The sequence below is a fragment of the Trachypithecus francoisi genome, unplaced genomic scaffold, assembly GCF_009764315.1.
Source record: "Trachypithecus francoisi isolate TF-2019V2 unplaced genomic scaffold, Tfra_2.0 Lachesis_group8, whole genome shotgun sequence".
NCBI lineage: Eukaryota > Metazoa > Chordata > Mammalia > Primates > Cercopithecidae > Trachypithecus > Trachypithecus francoisi.
Window position 1 is genome coordinate 79,049,812 of NW_022681473.1, and position 19,837 is coordinate 79,069,648.

The following is a 19,837-nucleotide window of genomic DNA, read 5'->3' on the forward strand; positions in this document are numbered from 1 at the left end:
CCATATTGCCTTATTCGTTGATTTAAAAATTAATTTACAAAAATATTAGCAATTTGAGTATTTTATGTAACTTACCTTCTAGTGGAGTAGGTCTAGGAAGTGTGTGTGGTGAGACAGTAAAATGATATATATAATATTTTATTATTTTAAAAAGTTAAAGGAGTTAAAAATATAATAAGTTATATATATATTGTTTTATTGTCTCACTCACACACACTTTCTAGACCTACTCCACTAGAAGGCATGTTACATAAAGTACTCAATAGTTAAAATGCTAATACTTATTAAAAAGCATTTTAAATCAATGAATAAGGCAATATGGTATAGACATTTAATCTTTATAACCATACCTATTAGACTATAAACTCTATAAAAATAAAAACTATGTTTATCCTGTTCAATATGTATTCTTGTGCTCTGGCATAACGCCTGATACATAGACATTTTAAAACTTTGGTTTGAAATGCAGCAACAATAAATCAATTATTCTATGAGAGGAGTTCTTTTGATTATATGGTATGTTAGAAGTTGCTAAGTGCACAGATAAAGCAGAAATTAGTGGTGTACAGTAAATGTTTAATAACTTGTTCTCAGTGGGGGAGTGGGAAGGTAGGGAGATATGATTCTGATTTTCCAATTGTTGTGGTGTAAATACTGACAATGGTAGATTTCCATCTAATGATGGGCTATTGCTGAACATTCCAATACTGAGAAGGGTTACACACATTGAACTTTTGCTAATGCTAACCAGCTCTACAACACTGCTAAAGTGGGTAAGGCTGAATATGATGTTAAATAGATGTTTAGTGTAGTTCTCATTAAGATAATGAGGATATGAATAACCCAAGCCGGTTTCAGGAGAAAACAGTCTACCCAGAAAAAATAACCAATACAGGAACATGTTGCATAAGAGTGATTGGTGAGTTCTGGGAAGTGCAAAGAGGGCAATGAAGATACAGAAGAGAGGTAAAGGGAAAGATCAGCAGGAAATAATGTTTGCATCAGACAGGTTCTCAGCAGAAAATAGATACTCAAACTAAGTTATATTAAGACAGTTTATTTAGAAAAATTTGATCAAGATTTAGGGAAGTCAACAAAGAACAACATCCTGTTGTCAGCCACAACTGAGATATAGGCCTAGAACTCTCTATTTTATTTTAACCTAGAACCTACTTTTAAAAAATGTTGAATGTTCAGCTCTGCTAGACTAGTTATAAAAGCATAAAATACACTCCAGATGAAGTTGGAAAACTTGGGTTGCAGTCACAACACTGCCATTTATTTGCCATATAACCTGGAAAATGCCACTCAACCTCTCTGAGTCTCATTTTCCTTATTTGTGAAGTGGAAAGTATAGCTTTGTGATTTAAATAAGGCAATGCATGTGCCATGTTTTCTTAAAAAGTTTTGCTTATAAAAAGAAGAGAAATTCTTATTTTTAAGATGCAATGAAAATCGCCTTGGTTCTAGCTAAAGGATCAGAGAAATTTCTAGTTTTTAAAAAACAATCAACCATGAGCATTGTACTGCATATCAAAAAAAAAAAAAAAAAAAAGAGAGAGAGAGAGACAATAGGACATTTTATGAACAAAAAAGCACAAAATGAAAGTATTTCTAGTCCTTGACATTCGAAATATAATACAGATTAATGTTTTTAAAGCTACTGTTTGAGTGTTTTCTGTCGGTCATGCCATGTGCTATTGGCCTTATATATAGAGAGATGACTATCTCTATTGTTACCAACCCTAGCCTCAGCACTTGGCACAGTGCTTAATATATAATAGGTAATTAATAAATATTTTATTTTCTATAACTATGTGAAGTAGTTGTTGTTATCTTCATTTGATAGATGAGGCCTAGACAGTTAAATCATTTTCTTAAATGGTAGATACAACACTAGAATCCTATTCTAGGTTTTACTTTCATGGCTCATTCTGCAACCTTAAAAAGCTAATTCCTTCAACATTTTAAAATGTAGTCATATGCCGCATGATGGAATTTCTGTCAAGGATGGACCACATATATGACAGTGGTGCCACACTACTATAAATGGAGCTGAAAAATTCCTGTCACGACATCATAGCAGTCATAATGTTATACACAATGCATTACTCATGTCTTCGTGGTGATGCTGGTGTAAACAACTACTGAAATCCCAGTTGTATAAAAGTCTAGTACATACCATTATATACATTACATAATACTTGATAATGATAATAAATAACTATGTTACTGGTTTATGTATTTACAATTCTATATTTTATCATTATTTTTGAATGTGCTTCTTCCACTTATAAAAATGTAAGTTAACTATGAAACAGCCTCAGGCAGGATCTCCAGGAGGTGTTCCAGAAAACGCCATTGTTATCACAGAGATGACAGCTCCATGTGTGCTATTGTCCCTGAAGATTTTCCAGTGGGACAAGATGTGGAGGTGGAAGTCAATGATATAGACAATCTTGACTCTTTGTAGGCCTATGCTAGTATATATGCTTGTGTCTTAGTTTTTTAACAAAATTCCAATTATGTTTATAAGTAAAAAATTAAAGAACATAAAGCTTATAGACTAATGATATAAATATTTCCTACAGTTGGACAATGTGTTTGTGTTTTAAGCTAAGTGCTATGATCAAAAGACCCCAAAAGTTTTAAAAAATTAAGTTAAAAAGTTACAGGAAGTTAAGGTTAGTTTATTATTGAAAAAGAAAAATATTTTTATAAATGTAATGTAGCCTATATAAAATCTACAGTAGCGTAAAGTAGTATCTTTGGCCTTTATATTCACTCAGTATTCCCTCACTGACTTACCCAAAGCGACTTCTACTCCTGCAAGGTCCATTTATGGTAAGTGTCCTGTATATACAAGTATGCCATTTAAAAATAATTTTTATACTGTATTTTTACTGTACCCTTTATATGTTTAGATAGGTTTAGATGTACAAATACTTGCCATTATCTTACAGTTGCCTATAGTATTCAGTACAGCAATGTGCTGGACAGGTTTGTAGCCTAGGAGCAGTAGGTTTTACCATACAGCCAAGATGTTTAGTAGGCTATACAATCTAGGTTTGTGCAAGTACTCTATGATGTTCACACAATGACAAAGTCACCTGATGATGGATTTCTCAGAACATATCCCTGTCATTAAAGACACATAATTGTGATAATCTCCTAAGGAGAAGTCTAACAATGGTAATTAGAAATTCCAACAATTCTACCCTTCTTCTACTGACTCAGAGGTGGTGACAGTTTGTTTAACATGAGGGTGTTTTGTACAGATTATCTGTAGCCGGTTGGAGGAGTACAACAGCCATCAGTCTTTATGCAATGGAACGCCCGAGGGACCTTTACGGCGCAATCCTGGAAACCATGACAAATCCAGAACCCCAAGGCTCCCCTCTTCAGCTGACGTAGAATTTTGCCTGAGTTTGACCCAATATGAATCTGGTTCCATGGATAAAGCTGCCAATTTCAGCTTTAGAAATACACTGGAAGGTAATCTCTTTCTTTTCACTTTTAATTTTTTTTTCTGAATTTGTATTTACAGTCTCTTATCCAAAGTCTGAGGAGGTATTTGAGAATTCAGAATTTTCTGAGTTGACCAAGAATATGTGTTGTATATACTTATATTGACAATGACCCTAGCTGACACTGGTCAGCATGTTATAATTCAACATGTTAGCTTCAGGAGTCTGGCATGGTGGCTCATGTCTGTAATCCCAGTTTACTTGGGAGGCTGTGACAGGTTGATGACTTGAACCCAGGAGTTTCAGGCTGCTGTGAGCTATGACTGTGCCACTGCATTCCAGCCTCAGTAACAAAGTGAGAGAGTCTATGAGGAAAGAAGAAGAGGCAGAAGCAGCAGCAGCCGCTTTAGTGAAATATATGAATATATTCATCTTACGAATAAATACAGGCAATAGGCAACCTAATGGTGAGTGAAGTCAGTTTTTTCCATTAAAAGAGAAAAAGTAATTTCATTTCCAGAACAATTTTGTATTTTAGAATTTCAGATATAAGTCTATGGACTGATAGTATTTTCCTACATTTTAGTGTTTTAGTTTTCTCCTGTTTAAAATATTCTAGGAATTGTGTCCTTTGAGGTAAGTTCATTCATTTAACTGTAATAAGGACACAGCACATAGGTCAAGCCTCCATATCATTATTCCTTAAGTTTTCTGTTCTTCATCAGAGATTACATCTCATGATCTTTTCTAACTCCTAAATATTTCTCCTACAAATGCTTTCATCTTGCTTGCATTTTGCATTCAACATCTGTTCATTCTTCTCTGCTCATAGCTGACCCAGTCACGAAACCCATTCCATTCACATAAATTTGCATTAGGAAAACTAAAATTACAAACACAACAAAACAAAAACAAAAACACTCATTCAAGTCACAAATTTAAGAGGAGTTTGGGGAAGACATAGGCACTGACTTGTGGCAAGGCAGACAACTCAAAATTTAACACTAGACATCTCACCTCCTTAAAGGCCTGTAATACCTTACCACATAGAAAAACTTTCCTCTCTTTTGTAATCCTTTCTCCTTAACTTGTTCTTTTTATTCCTTTTTGTCATTGTTTTACACCCTAACTTTTGTTATTGTACTGTGCAGAGCGGTTTTACTGTTTCATTCATTTCCTTGTTTTACTGAAAACCATAGTCTCAGGGTCTTACATCCAGAATCAATTTAAGCAACGAGAGTCTCATCCTAAAGATGAATTCTGTTTTCCAGCTATGTAAACAGAAATTAGGTTTATTCTTCTACAGTAATATTCATGATTAACTTTTTAAAGTAATAACCATATCCAAAGCACCATGTCAAACACTTTGTATGGCATTATCTCACTCAATTTCTTATAACCATCCTCTAAGGAAGATTGCATTTATTATTCCCACTTTTAAGGGAGGAAACATTATCAGAGATACGCATCTTTTGGTTACTGTTTCTCATTGAATAAGTGGCAGAGAAAATCTGCACCCAGCTTTATCATGTACCAAAGTCCAAGTTATTTCCTTCACACTCTGATGATCAACAGTGGGTTGAGAGTTTCTTTAAAGTGGACAATACCAGTTTGGTCTTTTGATACAAGAAGGCAAGACATAGTACCAGGGAATTTCAGAGCCTATTTAATGAATCTAAGGTACACAATTTCAAAGTCACAATCTGGGAGGACTGGGTGACCCACTGGACTCTTTAGGGATTAACAATAGTACTCAGAATGCTGATATTAGTGATGTTGCAAAACGAAGCTACATCTTTAAGGAAATTGGAATATTTTGCTGTTTCTTCAGGCAAAGTTTTCAGCCATGAGTGACAAAAGCATATATTTTATTATTACGAAGCACGGGTTGGTCACAGAAATAAGGTAGGGGAACATCACTAATTTAGGGTCTCAAGTCAAAGAAAAAAAGTGACTCAAGATGTGTGAACTCAGCCAGTGGTTTTCAAATGAGAGTCTAATACACACAGGTGAGGAGGGAACATCAGATTTACTGCAAATAATTTGCTACTACAAATAATTTATGTTTGTAAATTATTTTTCCCATAATTTCTTCTAATTTTACACACTTTAGTAGGCAAAGTGTGAGAAGAGACGCAACATAGCATATTGTCTGGCACACAGTACGTGTTCAATAAGTATCTGATAACCGAATACATAAATAATAGTTAGAATCCTTCAAATTTTGTCTAACCCACCATTTACCTTATCTATGCCTGTTGCATGAAGTCCATGTCATGAGGCAAAATGTGAGAAACCATTAAGCTGAGCTGCCAAGAAAAACTTTCCTTTAGTAGGTACACATTTAAAATTATTTTTCCTTAAATTTGTATTCAGCAATAATTTTAAGCTTCCAGAATTGTGAAAATAAAAGCAATACAAAAACCATGAATATATATTTTACCCAAACTTACATTTTATCCTGTTTCTCTCTCTCTCTCTCCCAGTCTTAGCCATTTTGAGGGTAAATTGCATAGACTAACTCTTTACCCCTGAATATGTTAGTGTGTATTTCCTAAGGATAGGGATAGACTCATATAGCCACAGAACAGTTTTCAACTTCAGTAAACTCTATATTGATATAATGCCTGTATCAAATATACTGTATATATTTCAGTTTTTAAAAATAGATACAATAATATCCTTTTCAGTATTTTTCTTCTCCAAAATAGAATCTAGTCTAGGGTCAAATAGCATTTAGTTTTCATCGTTCTTTAGTCTCAAATATTTCTATAGTCTGTACATATGTGTCTTTATGTGATTGACAGCTCTGGAGGATATAGTTCCTCCTCTTCTTCCTCATTTTTTAATAGAATGTTCTTCATTTTGAGTGCATCTTATATTTCCTCATGACTAGATCCAGATAATGCACTTTTAGCCAAAATTCTACATAGGTCATTATGCATCTTTCTGAGATGCTGTCACATCTGGAGGCACATGATGACTTATCTGTCTCACGTTGGAGATGTTAATTTTGATCGCCTACTCCAGATGTGGTTCAGTCTTCCCACTGCATAAGTACTTCTTCCACCTGTTTAATAAACTGTCTACATGGAGAATTTTAAGACTATGTAAATAAACCAACTCTTATCACAATTTCTCCTACAGTTGCCATCCATTGATGGCTACAAATGTATGATTTTTCAGCTTCAGCACTTCTTTTAAATTTATTAGCCAATATTCAGGATTCTACTATTAGCAAGAATCCTCCATTCTTTCTATTTATCTGTCTACCTATCTATTAATGGTATGGAGTAAAGGCTTTCCATTGTTTAATGGTATATAACTCATTGATGTGCTTAATTATCTTTGTGTGCCAATGGTTCCAGAATTTGCCTATGGTACACCTTCAAGCTTGTTTTTATGTCTCCATTTCATACACACATTTTTTAAAACACACACTCTTTCTGGTAAGTAAATTATTCTACAGCATCTTGTACCTACAATGCTCCAGGCCTGAAATTAGCCATGACTCTAAGGAGTAATGTTTTCTTTCATTGGAAGGAAATTCAAGGTCAAGATTTGGAAGCAAGTTTTGGTCACCAGAGAGACACATTTTATCTCACAACGTGAATAGGGCAGGGATTTTTCTTCTCCAAAATAGAATCCAGTCTTGGGGTGTCTTGGTCTATAAGGAGTACTCAAGTGAAAATAGCAGTGAGGACAGTAGGACTTGAGAAGAGGTCAAACGTCACAATTACACCCTGCTCTCTCAATACTTGCCCATGAAATGGAATTGTTGCTTTTGATTAAACCTCGAAGTTATTGCTTCCTTTTTGTTCTTGGTCTTGTGAGAACTGTATAATGCACTTCCCATGGAACAAAATATTCATAGTCATTGCTAGGACAAAGGAACTGTTGTATTTTTCTCTATGGAAGTTATTTAAGTAACGTCAGCTTTCCTCTTAGATTTCATTGCTGAAATAGTGAAGATGTGTAATTTGTGAATTGTATAAGAGACCTCATGGCCGGGCACGGTGGCTCACGCCTGTGATCCCAGCACTTTGGAAGGCCAAGGCAGGCGGATCACCTGAGGTCCGGAGCTCGAGACCACCCTGGCCAACATAGAGAAACCCCATCTCTACTAAAAGTACAAAAATTAGCCGGGCATGGTGGCACATGTCTGTAATCCCAGCTACTCAGGAGGCTGAGGCAGGAGAATCACTTGAACCCAGGAGGCAGAGGTTGCAGTGAGCCTAGATCATGCCACTGCACTCCAGCCTGAGTGAGACTCTTTCCAAAAATAAATAAATTAATTAATTAAATTAAATTGAAACCTCATGTTTCTAGATAAAGCAAATACAAATAAGTCTGTATTATAAGCAGTTTTCTGATTAGGTTAAATAGGGGACTCTGTGCAGTATCAGTTGTCACATTAAAACAGAAATTTTCTCTCATGAAAATCTCTGCCTATCCATTATGTCCTGTATATCAGAGTTTACAAGAGATTTTTTTTTTAATAGCACTGTTGGGGAGTGGGACATGGGAACTGAAAGTTCAATGAATTGATTAAAGGTAATCAAACTGATTAGGATTAGATCCTAGCTCAACCACTTCCTAGATGTGTGACCTTGGGTATGTTATTTAACTTCTCTGGGTCTTAGTTTTATCATCGGTAAAATATGAATAACATAATAATGTATAAGGTTCAAAGAATTAAATGATGTAATACATGTAAGGTACTGAGAACATTTTTTTCAACAAAGGGCACAACACTATTGTGTTAAGCTGTGGTTAGTTATTGACAACTTAGTTAGCAATCATTAACTTCTCTGGCAATTAGCTTAACAAAGTAAGTATATATTGAGTTCTGAGAAAGCATATTATAATGGCCTACATTTAGTGGAAAAATAAGGGAAAGGGGAGGATGGAAAAGAAGATTCATGAAGATAGACCCAAAAATAAATAAATAATGTTTCTGGAGACAGATAGGATTTCAGGGTAAGTTTCAAAAATGAGGTGACAGCAGGAGCAAAGGTACCTTCTGTTACCCAAAAGGGAAGAAGGAGACAGGAACAAGGAACAAATTGCTGGTGTTTAATGGTGTATTTCCAACTCTGAGCACAGTGGCTGCCTATAGTAGGTGCTCATTAAGTACTGGCTGACAGACTGATATATCAATAAATAAAGGAAAGCTGCCTTCATTGTAAAACTTATATATACCAAGAATAGTGTAAAATCAATTAATCATAGATAGGGCCAAGTCAATCTTGGGTGATCATACATTGTTTCAAACCACCCCCTTCTAACAAATGCAGTTTATGACTATGGAAACTTATTATTGGAAGAGACTTTTCAGCATATTCAGTCCAACATCCCACACTATGCTAAGATGCCCACTGGGATAGTATCACTATGTGACCTATCAAGGGAAAACCTACCCCACAAGGGAAAATAAGAAGTTCTTTAGGATAAACCAAAATCTAATTCCATTCAACTTAAATAGAGCCATCCATGAACTTGGTATTATGGTATACTATGGAAGTACAAAAAAATACAAAGATAACTTACACAGTTTATCTCACTGAAAAGCTCACCATCAAGTGAAGAAACACCACAAATACATAAGGAATACACAAAATGGTAATTGATATAAAATGAGGTAGGAACCCAGATACACTAGAAATATTTCCCAAGGAGGTGAAAATAGAATTGGATCTTGAAATATCATTAACTGCTCACTGAGCAGAGAAGAGGAGGAGAGGCATTTCCAGCAGAGGGAACAACATATGCAATGACGTAGAGGTGTGAAAGTGTGAGACGAGTTACCAAAAATGAGAAGTTCTACATGGCTAGAATATTGAGTTTGTAGTGGGAAATAACAAGAGATGTAAGGAGTTTAGAAAAATCCATGTATACCAGTGTCTCTCAATCTTCTTGAAGGAAAAAAATACATTATAGGCCTCTAGGAATATGTTCACAAATCCCTAGAAAATTAAGAAACTGAAGTTTATTCTAAGATTCTTTCAAATCTTCACTTTAAAAGAGTTATAAATTCATTAATATTACATTAAACATTAGCCGTCATCACCATAAAAACCTAATGTTTAAAAACCATAACATTCATCTCTTCAAAAGTATGTCTGAAAAATTTGTCTTGAAAACATTGCCATCGACAAGGGTAGTTGTGATAGGTTATTAAGCAGGAAATTGATATTATCCTACATATTCTTCAAAAGATATGATGTTAGTGGCATTAGTAGAGTGCAAAAAGATAATCAGTGAGCTATTGGGGGGAGGCATGGATGATGAGGGCTAGATCTAAAGTAGTGAGAATGAGGATGAAGATGAGTTGGTTAGTGTATAGAATCAGAAGCTCTGGTGACTGACTATAAGGCAGCAAAGAAAGTAACAAGTTCAGGATGATTCTGACACATCTGTGATTGATTTCTAACAATTGGTCCTAGCAAATTATACATCTTTTAAAAAAATAATTTCTCTTCATTTAGCAGCCCTTATAAAACTGATATTATGTTTCTCTAGAATCTTAACTTTTTTTTCTGCAGCCCTTCAGTCCTTTTTATTTCAATGTGACTGTCAAGCACTTCAGTAGGAAGTATTTCACCACTTCACATGCAAAGATTTTTTTAAGGAGCAATCTAGAGAGTGGTAAATGAGCTCTGAGCTTTAATGAGAAAGAGTGGAAGTTTTGCATTTTTTAAATGACATTTTAACATGAATAGTGTGTGTATTTGCAGAGAAAAGCCAGCTGGGAAACTACAGTGAAGCCTCCATAGGTAATCTAGTTTTCAGTCTTCCTGCCTGAGAAATGGACTTTCTTAGTTCAAGCAAAATAAAATATAAAATAAAATAAAATAAAATAAAATAAAAAAATAAAAGTCACTCAGATTCAAAAAACAAATTCCTTTGACACTAATTGTGTAAACTGGGTAGCCAAGGAGATAGTTAACATGGGGTGACACATTCTAGTAGTTGGAAGGCTAAATTATTTCCCTAGTATATTCCTCACTAATTCTGAGGGAATCAGAAACTCAGTAGTTTGGTGTACCCTGACTCAGAGAGAGGCAGAAGGTTTTGAAAGATGATTAATCCAGACCAGGAAAACCTTTCTGGGCCTGTTTTACTTAATCCCCCAGATTTACCACCTCGATAACCACATTGGTATTCTGATCAGGCAATAATCCTGATAATTACAATAAAAATTCCTATGTGCCTGACATTGATACTTCTCACATGTTATGTTATTTTGTCCTCATAACAGTCCTAGGATATTTCATTGATTAAACTAAAGCACCATTCTCAGCAAAGTAATTATTCCAATAAATTTAGGAGACAGTCTCTGTCCTTATAAGTTCATCCCACTCATTTTACTCAAAAGGTAACTTTTTTCTCTTTTCTTCAATTTCTCAGAGCAAATAGAACTCTTCCTATAACATTAAGGGAATTCAACAAGTGACAATTGTATTGTTTTCCAAGTGGATTTGCTTTATATGTAGTTCTTTAATCAGAAACTAACATTACTGTTTTTAAAATTCTGAAACAAAATAGGGAATGTTATTGTGAATAAGATCTTTGTAGATATTTATGCATGTTTTAAATTATTGAAGGCAGAAGCTGCTCTCAGGGACTAGTTAATATTTATGTTATAGGTTCACACACACATCCACACCCACACACGTGCACACACACACAAGTCAAGTATAATTACTATATATGAAAATTCCTGTCAAATTCTTAATCAATATTTTATCTCTCAAAGCAGAAGGTTGGGAGGACCAGAATACGTTTATCACATCTGGTTATTTTAGAAATTCTCTAGTTAGCATGCAGTGATAGCCTACTAGAAATGATGAGTATCTGAAGATTAGGGGGCATTTTAATTTTTGCAGCAACAGAGTTCTTAAGAACCAGTGACATTGTTGAGACATCTGAGTGGTAGAAAGTCACTGTTTTCTATTTCAGAGAGGACTTAGAATAGTTTAAAGTTTGAGGGTATTATTGCATGATACTGAGTAACTTCTAAGTAGTAAGTGCACTAATGGTATCGCTGGGGCGCTCTGTGTTTAAAAAACAAACAAAAAAAATGCAGCATTTGTCCCCATATATTTATACATTTTAAAATGACTCTTCTACCTATTCCTCCTTCTACTCCTCTAGTTGTACTGGCATGCAATTTGTTGTTCTTGCCAAATGTGAATACTGAGAAAGTTAAAGTGAATTTATGTAAGCTGTGTGTCATTTTCACTCTGAATTAAAAGGTGTAGGTATTATCTTATGGCAAGTACCGTCTTAGGAAGATTCACTGGAAAGAGAGAAAGAAACTCCCCAGATTAGTGCAGAGCCCTTTAGGGTCAATGAAAACACTGATATTGATGACATATAGAACTGGATTTCAGTATCAGTTCTAAAATTCTGGGCATCTACTTCCTAATTTGTAAAATTTGTTGAATAATTACGTTTGGGTTATTATGAGAATTTATGTACATCTAGCTCCTATTACATACACAAAAATGTTTCCCTTTTTCTCCTCCCACCTTCTCTGTAATCTACAATAGTCTTCTCAACTTCTGTTATAATTTAGCATAGGCTATCAGTCTTCATGATGTGTATTTATCCATGGCTAAAGAGCTTTTGCTTAATTTTTCATGATTTGAACTCACTGCTGTGGAAAATGGCTATTTACAGAAGGATAATCTCATTTTCCAAGAATTCAATTGAAGGTCCTAGAAGATCTTTATGAAGCAAAATAATACTTTTCTTATTTTTTAAGTATTCTCAAAATAATTGAAGTATTCTTATATATAAGTATTATATATAAGTATTCTTATATAATAAATATACTTATTTAAGTATTCTCAAAATAATACTTCTTTTCTAAGTATAGAGTCAGGCATTAAGACATATAGACATCTCACTTCCTTGGGATAAGTCTTGGGAAAAATATCACTACACACTAGCAATAAATATTGCAAAGAAAATTTATAACTCTATTTTATGCAGTTATTAATTAAACAAATATGAGTTAAAAGACTTCAGGAGTTTCGCTCTGTAGCCCAGGCTGGAGTGCAATGGCGCAATCTTGGCTTACTGAAACCTCCGCCTCCCGGGTTCAAAGGATTCTCAAGCCACAGCCTCCTGAGTAGCTGAGACTACAAGTGAGTGCCACCATGCCTCACTAATTTTTTTTTGTATTGTTAGTAGAGATGGGATTTCTCCATATTGGGCGGGCTGGTCTCAAACTCCTGACCTCAAGAGATCCACCACCTTAGGCTCCCAAAATGCTTGAGCCACCAAGCCTGGCCTAAATTCAGCATATCAAAGACAAATTAACAATGTCTGATGCAAACATACGACTGCTTTGTAATCTTCTACACTAATGATTTGTAGTGTTTTGGTTTCAGAATCCATTTACAACTCTTACAATATATGAAAAATTTCTGCCAGCTTTTATTTATATGGGTTATATATCAATTTGTAAAATTGAAAAGATCTTGCATATTTATATTAATTTTGTTTAAAAATAAATTTCTTATATGATAGTATAAATAATATAATTTTAATAATAATATCTAAAATACTAAGTGGAATGAAACTACTTTTCATTTTTACAAACAGGCTACATCTGGATTTTATGACTACTTCTACATTCAATATATTATAATTTATTGTTTGGTTGAAGAACTTGATGAAAAATCTAGCCTCACACAACTATGTAATCAGAATACAGAGAAGTATTTTTAAAAACACTTTCAGATAATTGTGAATCCTTTCTTTTCGATACTAAAACTTCACAAATGGTAATTTTCTCAGAGTTTAATTACACTGTCAAATCTGAAATCTTGTAAATGAACTTTTTGTCCTTGCCACATTAAAGTCCGTTGATCTGTCTAGCATCATGAATGAGTATTTTAGCCATTAGTGATTTTATAATATCATGCATTGGTCATTTGTAAAATACTGAGTTACGCAATCTTCCAAATGTTAAAATATCTCATCATGCAGTATTCAAAATGACATTATTAATATCACCACCAATCTCATCAGAAATATCTTTAAGTTTGAAGACTTTATCAAGCTCATAGTGATGGTAGCAATTTTTCTTAATTTAAATTTTTGCTTGAAAACTCAAATTGTAGCACTGGCAAAAAAAATACCATTAGCTTTTTCAAGTGACAGACTTGCTTTGTTCACATAAGAAGAAGTCTGCCAAATGCCTGTCTAAATAGCCAGCTTATCTCTGAATTCTACATTCAAGTCAAAATGATTTCCTGTGGGAAACATGATTATTTCAGATCTCAACACAAATAATGGCACAAGTGTTTTTTCCCTAGATGAACATATTTCAAAATGCAGCATAAATAGTACATATGTAGGTTCCATTCTGTCCAACAGAAAAATAAAGAGGCATATAAAAGAAGATAGTTTTTTTTAAAAAATTATATTGCTTCATTAAGGACATTAAGTGAAACTAGCATTCATTTATTCATTTTTACTGCAAGTCTGTGGCTGGTGAAGAATATAATAATTACAGTACACTTGGTTGCCACTACCTTGATTTATGCTAAGACACCAGAAGATTTACCCACTATTGCTTTTGCACCATCAGTGCAAATGTGAACACAGAAAAAGGCAAATCACATCATAGTATTATTAGGAAAATAGTTTTGACATTGCAAATCCTCAAAGAGTTTCAGGGACTTCAAGGGGTCTGTTGGTTACATTTTGCTAAGCAAGAAAACCCTGGGATTGTAGAATAATTTCTTTTTAAAACATAAGGGCATCTGAGAAGACCTTATTAATTTCAAACATAATTCTGCGTTTTCAAGATGAAATGTCAAAGAATGTTGATATGTAAATGCACATTTAAATCCAAAGAGATGGTGGCTAACGACGTGCATTATCAGGCCTTTCCTCTAGAGGTTTTGGTTCAGTAGGTCTGGCAGTGGAAGTGGGGGTGTTTATGACGTCCAGTGAGCCCCAGTGACTTATATAATGATGTTTTATATACATATATATGTGTGTGTGTGTGTATATATATACACACATATCTCCACACAAACATAATTATTTCTATTTATATATTAAACCCTATTATCAATACAAAGAGCACACACACACATATTTTTGTGGGGGCAGGATAAAAGGTGTTTTCCTGCAATGGTACATTAGTCACCTTGCTTCTCTCTCTGGTGACTGTTGAGGTTGTCTACAGTGGATTGGGTGCATCCTGAGGGCCCTCAACAGAATGAGGTCCACACATAACCTTCTAGTATTTGGAAAGTTGAAGGACAGAATGAAAATCCCACAGTAAAAGCACGCTGAGCTATGAAAATGAGGCAGTTTTTTATGGTAAATAGTAGGTCATTGTGTTTCCCAAACTTGATCTAATTGGCTATTACAAATTATCTGGCACATACATTGATTCTAGATGTGATTAGTGTTCACTTGATTCTAGGGTTTTACATATATGCCAATTTGGCAATCCTAACATGTTGATGTTGATAATGTTTCATGGCCAAAACTAGAATGTATTTTCATAATACGCACACACACTCACACTCTCTCTCTATAACTGGATCCTAGGAAACTTTAATTTTAGTAAATGCCTCAGGTGATTTTTATGATCAGGCATACAGGGCAGCTCTGCTCTATAGCTGGTTACTGTATTCACATTTCTTTTCTTATGATGTAATAAGTAATGGTGGGGGAGCAGATTTTGTTATCAACTGTAGAAATATGGCTATAAAAACTTACTATTTCATGGCTTATATTTCTCTTCATTGCAAGCTTCTCTTACCTCAAGGACAGAAAAAAATGATGCTGTTTCTATGAAAAGATTTTTCTGTTCAGTAAAATCTCTAGTGTAAAAGGAGTGGCCTGTTTTTCAATTTGCAAGTCTGATCATTAGCCTTTGATTCATATAACAGAAATAGACTTCTTTGATATCTAAAGAGCTTGGCTATATTAAAGTAAGAAAGTAATAGATACTTGCATCTCAACTTTATAACTGAGCAACAGAGAAAACAAAATTAGTAGTTGTTGAGCACCTGATACCTTGTACATTTTCAAATAAATCATTTGAAATTTGTAACTATACCATGAGATAGGTTTTGCCTTGATTTTACAGATAGGGAACCTGATAGTCACATGGTTGATAACAACCACAGTTAAGTCTGCTATTCCAAGTTCATCTGACTCCAAGGCTGATACAAATTCCACTTCACTACAAAGCCTTCTTCAGCTTGCTAAAGTAAAGCTCAGGACTCTGATAAACTCCCAACCCTGCCTCTGGTATATGACCTAACACTAACCATGCTGCCAGAGGGGGTATCTAAAAGGAATTCTTGTGTGAAAACAATGAAATTTTGGTGGGCAAACAGAAACATGATCGTCAATAAACTAACAAAAGCATACAACACAGACTTCTACTTCTGGGAAGGTAAAGTAGGTACACTTTTCTCTATTAGTCCCTCTAAATACAACCACAATCTCTGGATATTGTATATAAGAGAAACAGAAAGAATATAAATAGTGGAGAGAAGAAGGCAGATCAGCTAGGAATATTGGGATCTCATGGTATGATAGTGAGTCCCCTGGGTTTTATTTTCCTCATATATTCAAGATTTAGAGCTGAAGAAGCTTGTAACCTAGAAACACCTAGAGGTACATACAAACAAAAGTAAAACAAAACAAAACAAAAACAGAAAAGAACACCAACAAAAGCCTTCTCTCTCTAGTCAAAGGACAAAGAAAGGTGCAGTCAAGTTTTAAACAGTAACCACTGTACTTCATTCAAATTCAAAAACAGAAAAACTGAGGCACAATCCCCACCCAAGTCAGCAAAAGTTGATTGAGGAGACTAGACTTCCACCCTTGCTAGTCTATAAAAGGTGCCTCCTCAATACCCTTCCAGGGTAGTGTAAGAGAAGGCTCAGTTTGCATTCCAACCAGGGAGGAATTAACCACTCTTCTACTTTACATGGAGGCAACTTGGAGGACTTGTAATTCTATCCCTATTAAGCAGTAAAAAGATGAATCCTTTCTTCCCTTCTGGATTGTTGTCAGAGGAGGCTTATTGGAGAGTTAGGTCTTCTAGCACTGTCTAGTGGTAATTAGGCCACCCAATGGCATTAGGGGAAACTAGTTGAGGAGCAGTAAGTAATGAGGTATTCTTACCTCTCCTAGCAAGGAAGACAACAGTGGAGGCCTAGTGGGGAGCCAGGTCAGTGGGGAACTTGGACTTCTATTGCTACCTGAAAGTAATAATGCAGCGTATTCCTTTCTGTTGGAGCTGAGTCAGAGAAAGCCAGGAGATTATACATTTTTTGTTTGTTTTATTTTTGAGATGGAGTCTTTGCTGTGTTGCCCAGGCTGGGGTGCAGTGGCGTGATCTCAGCCCACTGCAACCTCCACCTCCCAGAGTAGCTGGGATTCCCTTGCCTCAGTTTCCCGAGTAGCTGGGCTTATAGGTGCCCACCAACAAGCCCGGCTAATTTTTTGTACTTTTAGTAGAGACAGAGTTTTAATATGTTGGCCTGGCTAACCTCCAAATCCTGACTTCAAGTGATCAGTCCACCTTGGCCTCCCAAAGTGCTGGGATTACAGGCGTGAGCCACTGTGCCCAGTTGAGACTATAAACTTTTATAAAACAGGAGATTTAATAAGTCTCATAAAATACTCAAAATATACAGGTCGCAAAAAAAAAATAATAATAATAATCCCTTTTCATACCAAGAAAAGTTACATCCTTGAATTAAAAAAAAAAAAAAGACAGTAGATAACAACACTGAAGTAACAGATATGTTAAAATTATCTCAAATAACAGGTTGGAGCAAAAGTAATTGTGGTTTTCGCCATTGAACAGAATGGCGAAAACCACAATTACTTTTGTACCAAGTTAACAGATTTTAAAACAGTCATTTATTTTATTTATTCATTCACTCATTCATTCATTCATTCATTCATTTATTAAGATGGAGTCTGGCTCTGTTGCCCAGGTTGGGGTGCAGTGGCACAATCTCTGCTCACTGCAAGCTCCGCCTCCTGGGTTCAGGACATCCTCCTGCCTCAGCCTCCCGAGTAGCTGGGACTACATGTGCTTGCCACCACGCCCGGCTAAGTTTTTGTATTTTTAGTAGAGACGGGGTTTCACCCTGGTAGCCAGGATGATCTCGATCTCCTGACCTCATAATCCACCCCCTTCGACCTCCCAAAGTGCTGGGATTACAGGTGTGAGCCACCGCACCTGGCCAAACGGTCATTTTTGAATTCCTCAATGAACAATTATAAACATACTTGAAACAAACTAAAAAAAAAAATAGAATGACTTATCAAGAAAATAGAAAATATCACAAAGAACAAAATAAAATTAGAACTAAAAAATACAGTTACCAAAGTAAAAGTCTCAATACTAGGTTCAACAGCAGAATGGAGAGGAAAGAAGAAAGAATCAGTGAACTGGAAGAGAGAAAAATAGAAATTACCAAATCTGAAAAACAGAAAACAGACTGGAAAAAAATTAAAAAGGCTCAAAGACTTGAATAACTACATGAAAATGATTGAACATTTGTGTTATTAGTATCCTAGAAAGAGGAGAAAAAGCAGTTCTGAGAAAGTACTCAATGAAATGACTGAAAACTTCCCAAATTTAGTAAAAGAAACAGCAAATTCAAGAATCTGAGTTAAACCTAATTTAATAAATCCCATAGCAATCCACATTAAAATATATCACTACTAAACTTCTAAAAACTAAAGAAATATTGAAAGTAGTGATTTTGTGGAAAAAATGACTGACAGATTTTTTCTTTGACACCATGGAGGCCAAAAGGTGACACTACATTTTTCAGATGCTGAAAAAAATGAACTGTTAATGCAGTGTTCCATGCCCAGGGAAAATATTCAGGAATGAAGGAGAAATCAAGATCTCCTCAGATGAAGAAAAATGAAAAGATTTGTCACCACCAAGCAGATGTGCCCTGAAAAAAAAAGTTAATAGAAGTTTCTTTAAAAAAAGAGAAATGATAAAACAAAAAACTTTCTTATTCAAAAATATAGGGAATTCAGTAGACTTCTGTTGAGTTTTCTAAATTGTGATTTGATGGTTGAAACAAAAGTAAAATTTTATGTCATTCATCTAAATGAATATAAGAGAAATACTTAAGACAAATAAGGTTTTATACTTAATTTGAACTAGTTGAAGCATTCCAGCAGAGATAAATTATGTAAAAAAACCATAATACTTAGATAAATCACCAACGAAGTGATACAAAGAAATATATTTAAAAAACTATTAATAAAAATGGAATTTGTAAAAATTTTCAAGCAACTCAAATGAAGACAGGAAAAATGAACCAAAAAATTCAGTAAAGTAACAAACAGGAAAAAAAAAAAAGTAGGTTTAAGCCATAACATTATATAATACTTATATTAAATGTGAATTGTCTAAAAATACCAAGTAAGAGATTGGTAGATTAGATTTTATTTTAAAATAAACCAACTGTATTCAGCCTAGAGGAAATTCACTTTAGATATAACAATATTTGTGAAAGTTAAAGGATGGAAAAAAATCATAAAACAATCAAAATAAAGTGAAAGTGTATATATTAATATCTAATAAAATAGACTTCAGAGAAAAAACAATCATTGGAGTAAGAGAGGCACATTTTATCAAGGTTAATGAGCCAATCCACTAAGAAAACATAGCAATCCTAAATGTGTAGGCACTAAACAGGCTTAAAATATGTGAAGCAAAAGCTGGTAGAGCTAAAAGGAAGAAATAGACAAATTCACAATTACAGTTGGAGAATTCAATGCTTCTTCTTAACCAATAGGACTAGGCAAAATATCTGCAGTGATACAGAAGAACTTAACACCATCAGCCAAAAGAATCTATTCAACACTGATAGAACATTCCATTCAATAACGATAAAAATACTCATTTATTTAAAGTGCTGATAAAACATATACTAAACATATGACTGCCCCTTGAGCCATAAAGCAAACATCAACAAATTTAAAAGGATTGGAATTATACAGATTGTGTTCTCCTACCATAATGGAATCAAACTAGAAATCAATAACATGATGGAAAGACCTTCAAACACTTAGAAACTAAACAAAGCACTTCTAGATAACCCAAGGAGTAAAAAGAAAGACTTAAGGAAAATAAAATACATTTAAATAAATAAAATTAAAAACCAAACTTACCAAAATTTGTCAGACATACTATAAAATTGTGCTTAGAGGGGAAAGTATAGTACTAAATGCACACATGTGGAAAGAGGCAAAGTTTCAAGTCAGTAATACAAACTCAAACTCTAGAACTTAGAAATAGAAGAACAAAATAAAACTAAAGCACCATGAATGAAGGA

General features: G+C 34.5%; 1 protein-coding gene across 1 annotated transcript in view; it reads left to right on the plus strand.

Annotated features, from left to right (window-relative positions):
• The window catches only part of TYR (tyrosinase), a 125,110-nt gene that overhangs the window by 10,816 nt on the left and 94,457 nt on the right, over positions 1-19,837 (plus strand). The window contains exon 2 of the mRNA XM_033205968.1: positions 3,279-3,495. Within this exon, the coding sequence (XP_033061859.1) occupies positions 3,279-3,495 (217 nt within the window). The remainder of the gene's footprint in view (positions 1-3,278; positions 3,496-19,837) is intronic.